This window comes from Anolis sagrei, chromosome 6 (genome assembly GCF_037176765.1).
Source record: "Anolis sagrei isolate rAnoSag1 chromosome 6, rAnoSag1.mat, whole genome shotgun sequence".
Classification (NCBI taxonomy): domain Eukaryota; kingdom Metazoa; phylum Chordata; class Lepidosauria; order Squamata; family Dactyloidae; genus Anolis; species Anolis sagrei.
This window is the reverse complement of record NC_090026.1, coordinates 25,525,598-25,543,690: the sequence shown is the minus strand read 5'-3', so window position 1 is coordinate 25,543,690 and position 18,093 is coordinate 25,525,598. Positions and strand designations below refer to the sequence as shown.

General features: G+C 38.8%; 2 protein-coding genes across 2 annotated transcripts; one reads left to right on the top strand and one right to left on the bottom strand.

Moving 5' to 3' along the window:
• The first annotated feature begins 2,818 nt into the window (after nucleotides 1-2,818).
• LOC132779534 (olfactory receptor 14A16-like) lies at nucleotides 2,819-3,796 on the top strand. Its single transcript, XM_060783220.2, has one exon. The coding sequence runs from the start codon at nucleotides 2,819-2,821 to the stop codon at nucleotides 3,794-3,796; it is 978 nt and encodes a 325-aa protein (XP_060639203.2).
• Nucleotides 3,797-12,964: 9,168 nt separating this feature from the next.
• LOC132779407 (olfactory receptor 14A16-like) lies at nucleotides 12,965-13,963 on the bottom strand. Its single transcript, XM_060783101.2, has one exon. It carries the CDS (start codon nucleotides 13,961-13,963, stop codon nucleotides 12,965-12,967), a length of 999 nt encoding a protein of 332 aa, XP_060639084.2.
• Nucleotides 13,964-18,093: the final 4,130 nt, after the last annotated feature.

The window sequence follows — 18,093 nt, the reverse complement described above, 5'->3', positions numbered from 1 at the left end:
GGAACTCTCTGCCCCGGAGTGTGGTGGAGGCTCCTTCCTTGGAAGCTTTTAAGCAGAGGCTGGATGGCCATCTGTCAGGGGTGATTTGAATGCAATATTCCTGCTTCTTGGCAGGGGGTTGGACTGGATGGCCCATGAGGTCTCTTCCAACTCTTTGATTCTATGATTCTATGATTCTAAGAGAGAAAAGTCCATGTACTTTTTTCTTAGAGAATAAATCTCAAACTGAAAAGACTCCAACCCATCTAGATCTTCCTTTGTTAGACATTCCTAAGACGAAACCCATTTTAAACTGTAATTTGAATTTTAAAAATATTTTCTATGTCTAAACAAAACCCATGTTTAGACAATAGTACTAGTAATTTTATTAATTGGCCCTTAGACCATATCACAATTTCAAACTCAACAATAAGACTTGATAAGACTTGATTGCAGTCTATGTAGTAAGTTAAAATAAGACACTTATAACAATGCAGTAAATAAATATGATAAAACTGAGTATATACATCATATTTCCTTATCACCCCTACAATTTACCCCGATCAGCCCCACATATTTGGTTCTCAATTGTATTGTTTTGCTTAAATACAGAGCTGTTTTATATGTTAGTTTTGGGTCACACATAAAATATGGTGTTCTGATACGAGACAATAGAAAGACTATTTAAAATATCCCAAGAATAGTTGAAAATGTGTAATATTGTTTGTAGTTGAATTGCTATGAGAGAGACGGAGAGAGATCCAGTAGAATTCATGTTTACTGCTATGTACTAACTACTATAGGACATATGGCATAGCAAGATTTCTGCACTGTTATGACCGTGACATAAGCACACTATTCCTATCTGCTAAAATTTCCAGTTCTTTGTCATGACATTCTTACTGATGGCAAATGGATGGTATGTTGAATTTTTCCAAATGCAATGGTGACTTCCTTGGAAAGAACAACCCAGTTGGTAACATCCTAAACAGCCAAAAGTTCTTGTTTTCAAAGTTCCTGTTGACCATCATTGTTAATGTAGATGTTTCTCAGAAAAGCACAGCCTGGATTGGGAGAATAAAAACTTAAGCATCTTTGAACCTCAATTTGGTTAATCTACCATTTAACTATGCATTTTGTTGCCACATTTATAATGCATATATTTGGGCTGCAACAAGAATTTCTTTTAATTTTCAACTTACTGGTTTTCTTTAGCAGTCACTATTAGCAGACCTATGGGCCAAACAAAAGTTCTTCTATCATTAAATTGTTTAGAGCTCCTGAGATCAAAACTTAAGAGACACAGAAAGTGATTTATTCACTACATCCCTGGAGACATTTTTTGTTACCAGTATAAAGCAGACTTTGGCATCAGAAAGCAAAATGCAAATTAAAAGGTATTCACAGTAAAGTTTTATTGATGTCTGAACAGAATAACTCTTTTCAACTACAGAAGGAAAGTGCATCTGGATACGTCAATATTTATACATAAAAGAGTAAGTTCTTTGTGTATTCCTAAGTTTAAAAATTGCTAGGGCAGTTTCTTCTAGGAAGCTCCAGGTTTCACAAATTCTCGATGTTTGGAAGTGAGTTGCATGCATCTATATTTTAGATTTGTTTTATTTTTGCCATGGGAAGTTTGTTAGGATTTCACTGTATGTGAAAAACTACCCTCTTGTTCAGGAAAGTACTGTATTATTTTGCAAGTTTTATCTAATGCTTCATTTGTGCTGATTATTTGTTATCTTGCCTATATCATTTTATTATATTGTCACAGTTTTGGCAATTTATGGCAGACTTTAACTTTTTTTAGCCACTTTGAGTGCTGTGTAAATATTAAAAGGATGGGGTGGAAATTATTCTTTAAATAAATAAAGTGTGTTTGTGAAAGCCTTTAAGCCATCTGAAGACTTATGGTGGCTCCTTGAATGTTATGTTTTTCATAAGCAAGGAATATTCAAAAGTGGTTTTGCCATTTTCTTTCTCTGAAATCTGTCCTACAGCAACTAGTATTCTTTGGCAATGCCCCAACAAAGTACTAATAAAGTTGGCCCTGCTTAACTCCCAAGATCAGAGAGAATCTGCTACCCTTAGCACATTTACATATCTGTTTTTACTATGCTTCTAGCTGTTTGCTTGTTTTGAAACACCCAAGCAAGCAATAAAATTGCTTGCTTCTGCTACCTATATCCATCCATAGGGTGGATATAGGTAGCAGACATTAGACCTTGAGACCAGTTACTGGGATCATAGCCAAATTGAGAACTAGGACAAAACTGAATGAGAGAAAATAAATTAATGTGCTGTAATATAGTTGTGCATGAATTCACATAAACAAGGTTCTTTAGAGTATTATAAAAAGGAGGTTAAACATGTGTTGCCCTATTTAGAAATGAATTTCTGGAGAAAATTTTCATTATAGTCCCATCCTTCCATTTCCCTAATGACTGATGGCGTTTTTAGTATATCTAAGTTTCCCACTAAACAAACTAATTTCTTGTTCATAAATAAAAACTATTTATATTCAAATGTTACATTATGGTTCTGTAGTATAAACCTACATTATGAGTTATGCATTGATTGTGTTATGCATCCCTTGTGATGAATGTAAAGTTGTGCAAATATACACCTTAAAATGCTGTTGAATGAACATCTACAGTACACGCTGCCGAAGGAAGGAACATGAGAGCAACGGGTTCCTTGGTTCTGTAGTTCACTGAGTAACTCAATTTCACATTGGTATCAGTATCTCAAAGGAATGTCCACATTCTATCCATCATAATGTCTTGTAACACATCTCCATCTTATTCCTTTTCCAGCAAGTATTCAGACTCACAGAATGAACGTCAGTGACAATGCAAGTGTCATTACTTATTTTCTACTGCTGGAATTCTCTGAGGTTCGGGACCTAAAGATTATACACTTTTTTGTCTTCCTTACACTGTATCTACTGACCATGACTGGGAATCTTCTCACCATCTTTGCAATAGTTTTTGACCATCATCTGCACTCTCCTATGTACTTCTTCTTGATAAATTTGGCCATATTGGATCTTGGATCAGTCTCTGTAACCATACCTAAATATTTAGTTAACTCCTTATTGAATACCAGATGGATTTCTTACTCTGGATGTGTTGCACAGGTTTTCTTCCTAATATTCTTTTTGGCATCTGATTTTGCTCTGCTCACAGTGATGGCTCATGATCGGTATGTTGCCATTTGTAACCCATTACACTATGAAACAATAATGAACAAAGCAAGCTGCAAACAAATGGTTGCCAGTGCCTGGATCAGTGGCCTTCTATATGGAGCAATGCACACAGGTAGCACTTTTGCAATTTCCTTCTGCTCCAATATTGTTGACCAATACTTCTGTGAAATACCCCAACTACTCAAGCTCTCCTGCACTAACTTATATCTTATTGAAATTAGTGTTACAGTACTGAGTGTTGGTATAGCTTCTTGTTGTTTAATTTTCATCATTATCACTTATGTACAAGTCTTCTCTACAGTGCTGAAAATGCGCTCTGTGCAGGGAAGGAAAAAGGCCTTTTCTACCTCCCTTCCTCATCTCATTGTCATTTCCATGTTTGTATTTACTGGGCTCTTCGCCTACATTTTACCTGCATCTAATTCCCCATCAGACCATGGTGTTATATTTGCAGGTATGTATTCTGTGGTACCTCCCATGATGAATCCATTCATCTATAGCTTAAGAAATAAAGAGATCAAGGTTGCTCTCTGGAAAATGCTAAATATGAAGATTTCTTCTAAGAAACCATTATTTGAAATCAATAAGATAAGATGCATGATGTGATGGTGGGTTCTTGTTTGGGAAATTTAAGGGATATAAATATTTATTCCCCTCATTCTTGCCTGTGGATTTGAGACCAGTAAAATGGGGTAACAAGTAGGGTTGTGCTTTCAGGGTAAACCTTGCCCCATTTCATGTTGCAGCTTTTGTTGGGCTGATCCATTTTTGGTGAGCCTCCTGAAATTGGGAGGGTTGTTTTTGGTTCTTTTAATTCAGGACCCCAAACATTGCAACATTATTGGGGGGAAGGCTTCCCACTCACTGGCTCCCCTTCTTACCTGGCACCTGCTGTTTCTACTCTAGAGTAAGAGGTGGTCAGCAGTAGGCACTAGCAGGTGTGAATGCTTTCCTGGCCTGCTTCATACAAAAAACGCACTTTCCTTGGCAGGGTACTTGCCAGTGTCCTGAAGTCAAGTGCCTCTTACTCTAGAGCAGGCCCGTAGCCAGGATTTCGATTGGGGGGGAGGTGAGTTTGTTTCAGGGGGGGCTGAGTCTGAGTGAAAGAGGGTCTACCCTAGCAAACCTTTTGTATCGTTACCCCAATACCCCCATGCATATGGGATATATTGAGTATGGTGTTCAGATCATGATATGAATAAACATAACAGTTTAAATAATGCATCGTGAACCACCATGAGAATTTGGGGGGGGGGGCTGAAGCCCCTTGAGCCCCCCCCCCCCCCGGCTACATGCCTGCTCTAGAGCAAGAGGCATACAGATGCAGGCATGCTCCCGGCCTGTCTGCATGCCCACCCCACATGTACCGCCACACTCTCTGAGAGTGCATGTGTGGAGGGGCATGCAGGTAGACCCAAAGAATGCCTGCAACCAAGCTCCAGGCCTGCCTGCCTGCATGCCCTGCCACACACACACTCTATTTCCCAAGGCAAGGGAATACAAGAAAGCCGGCTTTCATGTTGAGTAGATTTTTGTGTAGGGATGTGGCTTCCTGATTTGTGTTTCCAAAATAATGGAAGACACGAAAGAAATGATAGAAATGGTAGGAACAAATTCCATGCAAAACTCTAATAGTAAACTTATTAGTCATTTCCTCTCTTGTTATCCTCTTCCCAAGATTTCCCATGGCTTTCACACGGTTCTGGGAAAATGACATGCCAGTAGATGAAGGATGAGACGTTCTTTTGGTCAGACATCAAATCTTCTTGAAGAAGGAAAAAAGAAAAAAGAGAGTCCTGGAAAAAATCCTACCTTCCCACCTTTTATGACATGCTTAGCATTTGGTGTGAATGTTACTCATTCATGCTCCATTCATGCTATTGGTTTACCCCTTTGATTTTGTGGCTTGGATCAAAAACAAGTTTTGGGAAAAATAGGACCGATAGCTTTTCATTCCATCTTCATGGGTCCCCTTCGGGATATTTGGGAGTGCAGGTGTCCAGGAGTCAGGTCCAGCTTAGAAATCTAAATCTCAGTTTCACCCCCAAGTGGCAATGGGCACTGACAATTTCTACACTGGTATCTAATGCAGACCCATCTCACATCCTGGATACTAGATTAGAGTCCTACTGCCCAACCACACAGATGTTGGTCCACTGGATGAAAGCCAGGTATCAGATACCTGGATCATACTAAAGGTAGAGCTGAAATTAATGAAGTTGGAGCTCTTTGTGTTGCAACTGTAAGCAATTAACCATGTTTTCTTCCCTGCAAGGTGGCCTCTTTTTAGGTCCACAAGACTACATGTAAAGTGCTTCTCCCAGCAATGGGATGACGATAGTTTGAACGTATTTTCCCCTCTCTTGCCAGGTAACAATTCAAGTCTTCAGTTTCCAATATATAAAGTATTTGATGTAAAGTAACAAATTTTCCATTCCAGAGCTCTCAAAGATAATGGTCATGATTTTATTCGTTTGTATTGTATTTCTCTCAATATTGAGACTGAAAACAGGCAACAATATATTTAAAACAATACAAGCTAAAAATAATGCAAATGACAAAATAAAAGTATAACTAAGGTTTTAGTATAATGCAACAATGTATATGTTAAAACGTTAAATGTTAAAAATATTAAAATGCACTGAAGAAAACTGGGATGTAATTATATTTATTAGATTCTATATTTGTTTCCAGAAATCTCTCATTTTGGTGTTATATAGCCACATATGAATAAAAATTCCTTTGCCTTCACATCCTTCCCAGCAGAAAAAGATACATTTTTTAAAAAAAAATTAAAGACAGATCAGGGGATAAAATTCAATTTATAAATGGATTTATGTATTCTTTCTTTCAAACAGATTGAACAATCTTAAAGCAAATGAGAACAAATATACTGTAGCCTCCATCTGAGATGGAAATGTTTTCATCTGTTTTCTAAGCAATTCAAATTCCTTGGAGGATCAAATATTGGTTCTCAAATATTGTGCTGGGGGTCTTCAACGTCCACACTGAGTCCACCCTGTCTGGGGTGGCTCAGGACTTTATGGCCTCCATGACAACCATGGGCCTGTCCCAAATAATATTTGGGCCCACCCATGTATCTTGACACACCCTTGATCTGGTCTTTAAAGTGGATGGGGATGAAAATGTCATGTTGGAGGAACTTTCAATTATTCCGTTGCCATGGACCAACCACTACCAGATAAGGTTTAGACTAACCACAGTCTCTAACCTCTGCAGGGGTGTGGGACCCATTAAGATGATCTGTCCCAGGAGACTTATGGATCTGAATGGATTCCTTACGTCTCTTGGGGAGCTTCTTGTCATGGTGACAGATGATCCTGTCAAAGCCCTGGTCAACCTTTGGAACATAGAGGCGACCAGAGCAGTGGACTCAATCACTCCTGAACATTTCCTCTCACTCAGCAGAGCCAACTCAGCTCCTTTGTTTACCTGGGAGCTGACAGTGATGAAGAAAGTGAGGTGGAGACTGGAGTGAGTCTGGAGGATTCCTGGGATGAATCTGACCGAACACAAGCTAGAGCTTCACTTAGAGCCTACTCCGCAGCAATAAAGACAGCCACGAAGGCTTTCTTGACTGCCTGCATTGCGTCTGCAATGAATAACCCAGCAGAGTTATTCCGAGTGGTCAGGGAACTCCTCCATCCTTGTTCTCAAGGGGAGACTCTTGACCTCTTGATGACTCAACGTAGAAAGTTCACCCATCACTTTGCAAAGTTGTTCAGATATGTTACAACCTGAACACAGCTTTAGGGTAGTGCCAATAGAGGTACCTGAGGCACCTGTCTGTCTCATTTTTTTGAATTCATTTCAATATGTATGGCCTGATGATGTGGACAAGATTATTGGAGCTGTGAGGGTGACCACATGCGATTTAGACCCTTGTCCTCCCTGGCTTATCAAACTTGCCAGTAGGTAGTTTATGAGGATTGTTAATTCCTCGTTGGAACAGAGACAACTTCCATCTAGCTTTAAGAAAGCAATTGTAAGACTAATTTTAAAGAAATTGTCCCTGGACTGCTCTGTATTAAATAACTACTGTATTAAACAACTACCAACCCATTTCAAATCTCCCTTTTCTGGGCAAGGTTCTGGAGTGAGTGGTGGCTTATCAACTCCAGGGATTCTGGACACAGGTCCACAGTCTGGGGTCCTCCTAGATTCATTGCTGACACTTGAAGCTCAGGTGTCGGTGGTGGCCAGAAGGACTTTCGGTAAAACTTGTGTGCCAGCTGTGACCATACCTCAAAAAGCCTGATCACACTGCCCCCCCCCCCCCGGATTCGAACTTGCAACCTTTCGTTCAACAAGTTCAGCAACTCGGTGCTTTAACCCACTGCACCACCGGGGGCTCATTTACATCTGAAGGAAATACAAATTGAGCATGTCTATAATGCATATATCAGAACTACACATCTTGGCAGAAGTAAGGGTGGAATATTAAGATCTGATAAATTTTGGCATCATGGAACGCTAGGTAACAAAATTCTGCAGGGGATAGAAAATAGGAAAAAAAATTGTACTGCCACAAAAAAAAGTAACGCATTTGAATCTACCCATGCAAAAATATGCTAGAGATTATTTTGTCAATTTCTACTGTCCATTTCCAAGAATGTTGAGCTATCAAATGCAAATCCTGTCCATTGTCTTTTGACACTAAATGTAAATACTGAACTTTCAGACATTTGAAAACCATTGTAAAAGAAACTAATGTTTATTTTGAAAATGTGGATGGCCTGTATGAAGAGTGCTGTCGTGTAAAAAGTGTTGTGAATGTGGTAAAAACCAGAAGTATAGAACAAAATTGGGTCAATATTTTCAGTGATTTAAGAAACAAATTGATGTGCCAAACCTTAATAAGTTTTTGGCTTGGTTTAAAGTATCTCAGATACAAATGTGCATACTGAAAAAGTTTTTTCACTCATGAGCAAAAAAAATGGACTGATCAGAGAAATGAAAGGACTAATTAAGTCAGAGCTAATGGTTGTTGTTGTTCATTCGTTCAGTCATCTCCGACTCTTCGTGACCTCATGGACCAGCCCACGCCAGAGCTCCCTGTCGGCCGTCACCACCCACAGCTCCTTCAAGGTCAGTCCAGTCACTTCAAGGATGCCATCCATCCATCTTGCCCTTGGTCGACCCCTCTTCCTTTTACCTTCTACTTTCCCCAGCATAATTGTCTTCTCTAGGCTTTGCTGTCTCCTCATAATGTGGCCAAAGTACTTCAACTTTGTCTCTAGTATCCTTCCCTCCAATGAGCAGTCGGGCTTTATTTCCTGGAGGATGGACTGGTTGGATCTTCTCACAGTCGAAGGCACTCTCGGAGCTAATGGTAGCCATTTATTTATTTATTTATTTATTTATTTATTTATTTCCAACATTTCTACCATGTCCTGCTCAATCCAGCAACAACGGCAGCAATTCGATGCCGACAACATACAAAAACACATTACAAACAACATTATACAAAAGGTAAAACATTATATTAAAAATACATTTAAAACATTAGACTATAGTCATGAAATGTTCTTGAAATTTATATAGGATAAAAAGGGCTTATTTCTGCAGCATCAGTGGACAAATACATATGAATTAGGACTGAGAAAAATGTGCATTCGTATTCTATAATAAGACCTGTATATTGTATACAATGCAAAATAATGGGGTTTTTTTATATTATCTATTCTTTGAACATTTGTATTTTATATTATGACCTATATATTATATACATTGTAAAATAATGATTTTGTTTAATATTATCCATTCTTTGGAGTAACAATAATATTAAAATGCACAAAATTTGTCGCAACTTAATCTTTTTTAAATGTATGGCCAAAAGTTCACCCTAGGTCAGTGGTGTGATCCTATTGCACACGTGTCAGAAGGGGCACACAGAACCCTTTCTCCTAGAACACAAGCCATCGCCATCCTACTCCAGTCACCGACCCCACCCCATGCTTTCTTGCCTGCTCACCCGCCCCCTTTGCCTGCCTGCTCCTTGCCCCCTTGCTTACTTGTCAATCGTCACTTGCCCACTGCTTGCCCATGGCCTTGCTTGTCTGCCCCCACTAGCCATCCTGCTCACCACTCTCCACGTGTCCAACCATCCTGCTTTGGGCATTCCATCTCTAAAAGGTTAGCCATCACTGCCCTAGGTGAAACCCACCACTCCAACCACTCCTTCACCAAGTGGTTCCATGTTAATTAAATTGCTCTTCTTTTGTCCTATTGCTGTGTCTAGCTTCATTATTCCTTGGGTTGACTAGCAAACATGTATGTGCCACTGATAGCCACTGATAGTGATTCTGTTACTTTTTTCAGTAATTTAACATGAAGGTCAAAGCCTATCCATTCTGAAATGTGTTTTGCCCCTTTGTGACCTCTCTCCAATATTTGTTTTTATGGTGCTGCCACAGTTTATTCCTCTGTTTCTTTTCTAACTGGATAAGATTGTAGTGTATATGAAAAAAATATGTCCTGAACAGTATGACATTATTTTAAGTGTTGAAGGAATTTTTGGGAAAGATATGGCTTATTCTTATTTTTGTTATAAAAAAAAAGAAGAAGGGGGTATTCCTTTCCTTCTTGTTCACCCTTACAAAATTAAAGTTTAAAAAATTGGCTTTAGCAACATTTCAAAGAGTGTATGAACAATAAAACACAGTGAATCACTGGTAGATAATAAGCAGTTTTAACTGGTCTCCTAGGGAATAACTCAGTAAAATTATTATTTTGCCACTTCTTCTAATATGAATCTTGGGGAAGACTTTCAGGGTTGGAATAAGATAAACATAGAGTAAACTTTACCCTAAATTGAACTTCTGATCTACAGAGGATTCTACATCTCAAAAATTAATTTTAACCATTACATTTATTTTAAAAGAGATCTTTCTATCTATGCAACATTTCTTTATTTCTCTGAAGAGAAACAGAAATAGATTAATGTTCTTGGGATTATCATGCCTTCCAATCAATATAATGAGATCCAATTATTAACACAGATTTCCTGACGTTTGTGAATTCATGTATAAACTCAACTTAATTGATCCACTGAGAATTGCCTTTGTATTAGTATAGCAAAGAATTCTGAACTTTAAAATAATGATGAAATCTATGCTTTATTTTGGGAAAGAAAATTTGACATGTAACACAGGTGCACACATCCTTTATTTTGTTACAATCATTCATTAACTACTTCAGTTTCCACCTTTAATTGATATTTGTGTGTTATCATAGTGAGACAAAATGCACATTTCTGGGTAGGCAATAGCATGTAGAGATGGTGAATGCACCAATATCCAGAACTGAGATAAAATTCTGAGTAGATCATACAAAATAGAGCTGTCTGAAGCATTACTCATTATGTTACTTACACAACTAGATTCATGTGAAGGAGAGAGAGATGGTATACAGAGCTTGGAAATGTTAAGTTTTGAATGACAACTGCCAGAATGCCCCAGGCAATGGAGCTCTGCTTTCTTTCCCTCTGTTTTCTTTCTACTAATGTCTGCCTCCAGTACATTCTTCATACTATGTCTAAAGGGCACACAGTTGTTATCAGAAACCACATCTCAAATGAATGAACCCAAGGGTCCATGGCCTTAGGGACTAATAGGGAGCCCATGTTGACCATTTCAAGTCACCCTTCATTGAACTTCATAGAACTTCTGTTGCATAAACACCACACACAACCAGGATCTACACAATAGCTAGCATAATTCTTTCACAATACCCTGAGAAGACATATAGAACTTCTTCACACTGGGCTTTTTAGCTTTGTTTTGCTGCCTTTAAGCCACTTTTCCCATTTTTCCTCCCAGAGTCAAGGGGAAGCGCGAAAAAGTGCTTCTTCCCAACTACGGGAAGGTAAGTGTGTTTTGAGTAGCTTTGATGAGGCTAAAAAGCCCATGAGATGGTTGAAAGCGTGGAGGGACAACACGCGTTGCCATGCATTGCCGCCCTTACTGCCATCTGATGGAGGGGAAGGAAAGTGAGGCACCTTTTTGGATCAATCAGAAGTCAAGGCGACATAGTGCATTTTTTTTGAACAGCTGTCAAAGTACTATAAACAAACATGTATGTTTACAATTGTGCTTATTTAAATTTTTGGAGTCCAATAGGATCCAATGGGTAGTTTGGTTACAAAGACACCTTCGCTGATATCAATAAGGTACTCACAACAGTTAGGAGCTCTCACTGAGCTCTGCAGCAGTCAATCAACAGATGTGACAGGGGCTCAGGGCCCTTCCAAACAGGGCCCAAAATGCAGGCCCTATCAGACTTTTTCCAGAGGTGTCCAAACAAAGCCTCCAGTGAAAAAGGAATAATTTGGAACAAAGCAGGAAAACCTACTTTCCCATGCATTAATTAAATACCCCATTAGATCTGGGGCTTCCTGAAAGGCCCGGCTCGAATAGGATATGTGCCCTATGGGGACTGACTCCTGGGTAGTCTCAAAACTACCCATGGGTCAGTCCCCACAGCCCATCTTGGTTCTTTGGGCCCCATGAGGTCGGAGAACTGAGGAGGCACTCACCCCCTCACCAACCCCCCCCCCCCCCCCCCCCGCAAGCCTTAAAATTAAAAGAAAACTTACTGGGCTACCATGATGCCTCTCTGGAGGCCTCCTGGCACATAGAAATTACATGCCAAGAGGTGAGGTGGCAAATCACCCCTTTATCCCTGCCTAACATGCTAACATGCCGTTTACATGCACCAGGAGACATCTGGGGAGGCCAATGTAGATAAACTTAAATTTAACAGAAAGATGTTCAAGGAGTGACTTGTGCCATACGGTCTGACTTTCATTTCAACACAGCCGACCTACTGCTTTAGCTAAACAGTGGGAAAAGCCTACCCCATCACCAGTATTAAAGAAATATACAGTTACCAGTCCAGTTGGCATTTCTATGTGGAACTGGAAGAAACCTTCATTTTATTTTTTATCACAAGCAATACAATGTTTTAGGTTAGTCATGGGTCACAAGGATGGTTATAGATTTCTGGCAGTCATATGAAGCTAAAGTTTTACCTTAAGCCTTCATTTCTGATGCAGAACAATAGTATTTTACCAGATATATTACTCTCTACAAAGCTGCGCGGTCACATCTATTACAGCCCTTATGTTCGGAATCAAGGCTGGATCTACATTGCCATATAATCCAGTCTCAGAATGCAGATTAAATGCATAGAACTGGGTAAACTCATATAATCCAATTCAATGCAGGTGATCTGCATTTGAAACTGGATTATATGGCAGTGTAGATCCAACCTCAGATAGCTAATGCTGCTAATTGTGTGTGCACATTCATATTACCGATCAACTTTTGACAACCCCACACATAGGATTTTCTTATGCAATAAGTACTCTGATATATTTCAAAGGATGGAACTGGCAAAACTACCAGACAAGCACTGATATTCTTTGGCAGTCTCCCACTCAAGTATTAAGCAATACTGATCCTGCTTAGTGTCCAAGATAAGACAGATCTGGTGCAATTATGTTAAACTAATTAAAACAAATGGGATTGAAGTTAGTTGTGACTTGAGTCCCATATGCTTTAATGGGCTTTCTTTAGACAGATTACATTCTGGATTCAAATTTATCACAATTTAATAGAATATCAAGTGTATTTTATTGGAACTTAAAGCATATAAGATTTTTTTTGTTTGCTTTAAATTTCTTAAAAGGTGTCCAAACTTATCTCTTCAGTATTGTGTGCATGTATGTTCAATGACATCAGGTTATGAAAATCAACTATGTATTTTAAAAATAGGCCTAACAAGGCTAGACATGAAAGTAAAAATAAAAGAACTTCCTTGATACCAAGAAGAAATCCCACATGCAAACATTCTCCAAAGTGCTGTTTTGATGTCCCGGTTCCTCATAGTGTAAATAACTGGATTCATCAAAGGAGGCACAACAGAGTATAATACAGTCACAATCACATCCAACTCTGAAGGAGATCCAGAAATAGGCTTCAGATAGGCAATGCTCCCAGTACTAATAAACAAGGAAACAACAATAAGATGAGGCAGGCATGTTGAGAAGGCCTTGCTTCGTCCATGAGTGGTGGGGATTCTTAGCACTGTCTTGAAAATGTGCACATATGAAACAACAATAAAACCAAAACAAGGGAAAACTATAAATATACTAAAAACAATGACTCCAACTTCAATGAGATACATATCATCACAGGAAATTTTCAGTAGTTGTGGGATTTCACAAAAGAACTGATTGATGATGTTGGAGCAAAATGTGATGGCAAAAGTGCTACTAGTGTGTAAAGCTGAATAAAGAAGACCAGCTATCCATGCACTGGTTGCCAATTGAATGCAAACTTTTCTGCTCATCGTTGTTTCATAGTGCAGTGGGTCACAGATGGCAACATATCTATCATAAGCCATGCCTGTGAGGAGGAACAAATCAGATATCAAAAAGAAAAACAAAGAAAATACTTGTACAACACAGCCAGAATATGAAATATCTCTAGTGTTCAAGAGAGAATTAATCATGGCTTTGGGAATGGTGACAGAAATAGAACCGAGGTCCACAACAGATAAATTTACCAAGAAAAAGTACATGGGAGTATGAAGCTGGTGGTCCAGGAAAACAGCTAACATTATTAGAAAATTTGCCATCAAGACTGCCAAATAAATCAATAAAAGAAGGATGAAGTACATAATATTTTGTTCCCGAGTGTCTGAAAAACCCAGAAGAAGAAAACTTGTAATGGAGCTTGCATTTCTCATTTCTTTCTATGGTTCTTTCCTGCACTTCTGTAGAGGGAAACAAAAGCAAAATTAGAATAAGATTTTTTTTTGGAACAATACAGATTGTTCATGGTTTATCCCATTTTATGTTGCCATCTTTTCAATAGTTACAAGATCATAACCAGACTTATCTCATAATTTTAAGAATTCAGTGTTACAGTCACAGATGATGGAATGTGTCCCCAAAACCTTTCAGCAATACATCAACCATTAGTTTCTGAGACACTGAAAATTGGAGTGCTAGAAAATGACAATTTAAGCACTATTCAGATCATGGGGAAAGGCACATTGAGGCAAGCAGTTGTGGCAGGACCCATGTGGAGGAGACATCATTTTTTCCAGTGCCCCAGTCTACAGGGTTGCAGAAAATCTTCAGTAGGAACACTCTCTAGATCAGTGTTTCTCAATCTGGGGGTCGATACCCCTGAGGGGGTGTCATTAGGAGGTTTCAGAGGAGTCACCAAAGACCATCAGAAAACACATATTTCTGATGGTCTTAGGGACCTCTTTAGAAGAGAGGATTGAAAATCTCTCAGCCTGTCCTCTGCCTTTTTGGAAACAGATGGAAAATCCTCCCACCAAAAGCCCTCCTTCCTACTTCCTGGATGTAGGTGAACTATAACTCCAAAACCCGAGGTCAATGCCCACCAAACCATTCCAATATTTTCTGTCAGTCATGGGAGTTCTGTGTGCCAAGACTGGTTCAGTTCCATCATTGGTGGAGTTCAGAATTCTCTTTGATTGTAGGTTAACTATAAATCCCAGCAACTACAACTCCCAAATGAAAAAAATCAATCCTCCTCAACCCCACCAGTATTCAAATGTAGGCATATTTGTGCCATGCAGATGCTGGCATATTTAAATCCGATGCTGCAGGATCTTACCAATATTTTCACAATGTTTTCATGAAATGTTAGTAATAATAATAGTTCCATCAAAAATGCAAACACTCTTTTAACAAATTGAGACAAATTGTGACACCTTTTCTTTTTCCATGGCCAAGAAAATTTGTGAAATTCCTTCTTCAAAGATTGCCAAAGCAATCTGTTGCAATCATTTCAGAGCACATCACAGGAACACTTCACTGGTATCTCTACCCCAACTCTAACAATTACAATGATATCACAATGATTTACAAACTGAACAGGTTATTCTCCATCCATGGCCATTGGAATCAGTTTTCTCAAATAGAAATCTCACTCTGTCTATTGACACAGCCAACAATGTTATATTCCTATCCAAAAAGAGGCAAGCACTATAAACCCTCTGAATTTTTATTTTCCTCAGATTTATTTCAGTAGTAGAGGAGAATTCTTGGTTGAACTCCCACCAGACATTCAAGCCCCAAATGAAATTCCTGTTGTCAGAAGAAGATTCATAAGGATCTGCCCTCACCACATTACATATTCACAGTCAGCCAATGTGGATATTTGTAATCTAAAGTAATACTAGTCTGGTTGTGGCAGATTCCTATGAATACCAGAAACAACATTATACTTCTCTTGGCTATAAAAGTGTCCACAGCAGATCAGCACCATGGTGTTCAACACTCTTCCTTTGACAGGTGGATGCAGATAGGAAAAGCTTTCCAAACATTTAGACATTTTTAAAAGACGAAAGGATGGTTGGAAATTTCTTTCATGCATGGTTAGTGGTTATGTGCAAAGTCTACAGTTTCTGCCAATGGGTGGCAAATGGGCATTCCAACTCTTGGAGCAAGCAGGGTGACAATTTTCCACTCAAGGCGATGGAGATATTCCAAAAACCAGTCTACATGAGCAATATAGCAATGCTTCTCTCTCACTCCAGTTAATAACTGCTCAGCAATAAATAAACAAACAAATAAATTGGTTCTGACAATATTAGATACTATCTAACGTACTTAATATATCTAATCACAGTATATCTATATAATGTATTTGGGCAAATTGATGACACTGTTGAGTCATAGAATGTGAGGTTCAGGAAAAGTCAACATGCTGGTGTGCATTAGTTAGAAAACATTACATGAGGGTTTGTGAGAGAGACAAGAAAGAGAAAGGCAGATAGAAGGGGAGACAGGCAGAATTGGTGGGAATGCTGACATACAGTGACTTTATCTACACAGCTGCAGTGCAATCCTAAATGTTTTTTATAGCCCTAAGCAAGGTCCACTGTTTACTGGGCCATTTCAATAGCTCTCAATACAATGCACCTTTACCCTAGAACTAGTCTCACTGGACTCCACACTATACAGAAAGAAGCATACATCGAGCCAGTTACTATACTGTTCTATGACAATATCTTATTCTGCATGAATGTTAGTTGCCCATATGAAGACAGAGACAGCCCAATTAAAAAATAGTCAAAGACTAACTAATAGCATATTTGGTACCAATATTTCATCTGAATAGTTACAATACTTAACATTTTATATCATATTCCAAGTAGTCCGAAAGCTTCGCATTCATTACTCAATGCCAATGTTTTCTCAATATTACAGGTAGATTTGGAGGAAGAGAGTGAGAACAGTGTTACATTATTGAAGGCAATTGTAGACCATTTCTTAACAAATCTTGTCCAAAAAAAATCCTATGATACGTTCATCTTAAAATTGCAATAGTTCGGAAACAACTTGAAGGCATACAACAGTGACAACAATAACAAATACATTAAGTCATTCAAAGCATTTTGGAGTATTCTGATATTTTTCTTACTTAATGACATTACAGAAGAGGTCTGGAAGAGAGGACGGGTATGGAAATTGAGGTTTACCTCTTACTGTTGCATTCTCATTCTTTGATATCTTAGTTGAGACTTCATTTATAAAGTCATGTGTCGTACAATGAACATTCTTCTACTTCATGTCTTTGCCTGTAAAAAGAGTATGGATTAATAGTATACGTGCTTTTTTCAAAAAAGGCATTTTATGCTTGCCTGCTGTGTATGTATTATTGAAGATAACAGCCCAGAGAGCCCAGGAAATTTCGGTGACAAAAATCCTCGGAGACATTATTAGTATTTCTATTTGTATTTCAATGCCCCTAAGAAAAGAAAGTACAGTACCTGCTCACATGGTCAATGGAATGGTGTTCAAATTTGTATGATCAAATAGCATAATGCTTTTCTTCTCTTCTTCCAGTACATGGAATCATATGCAAGGCAGATTATCTGTTTGTAGGACAATATAGTATGATAATGTAGAATCGTTCACTAGACAATTATCCTGGTTGCAAAAGATTCATTGCATTTATATGCCACCTTTCTCCCAGAAAATAAAATTAGGTAAAATATAACTATACAATTAAAATCATTGGGGAGGGGGGTTGACATGCAAGAGTTAAAACAAGAGGACCCCTTCCACATAAAAGAGTTTCAAATAATTCACAAATAAGTGATTGTTTGAGCAATTTATTCATCCTGTAACTAATTCATATTCCACTTTTCTGTTGACATGGGGCCCAAGGTGGCTTGAAAGATGGAAGTTTCACCCATTTTGCCTCCACTAAGAATCCTGGTGTGATATATAATGACTTCATCATATGCTACTTTTCCCATTGTATGCCACATGCTCTCCTCTTTCACCATGGAGCCCATTAAACAATATACATCTACTTCCAGCCAGGTTCCTGTGTTACCTTTGAAACAATGGGGAAGGGAAAGTGGGGTGGTGGACTTCCTCCCCATGGATTGAAGCCAGCAGTTAAGTAGGGCGATAGGCTCTCCACACACCCCGCAGGGAACCCACGGATTCACCATGATGCGTGGCAAATCCATATGCCAATGTGATAAGGTCCTAAGATTTCTATGAGTAGTAAAAGCAAGAGATTAGTCTGTCCCAGGGGAACCAAAAAGAAGCACTGACCTTCTCGGTATTCCTATGTTGCTGCTTCTGGACTTTTAAAAATGTCTGGATAGGACAATGATAGTGGTGGCTGTCCCCTTAGGGGAATTGGTGCTTCTTTTAGGTACTCTTTTAGGCATCTACACTGTTGAATTAATCTCTTGGTACCACTTTAACCACTGTATGGTATAAAATCACAGGAGTTATGGTTTTATGAGTCTTTAGCCTTCTCTGCCAAAGATTGCTGGTATCACAACAAACCAAAAATCCCAGGATTCCATAGCCA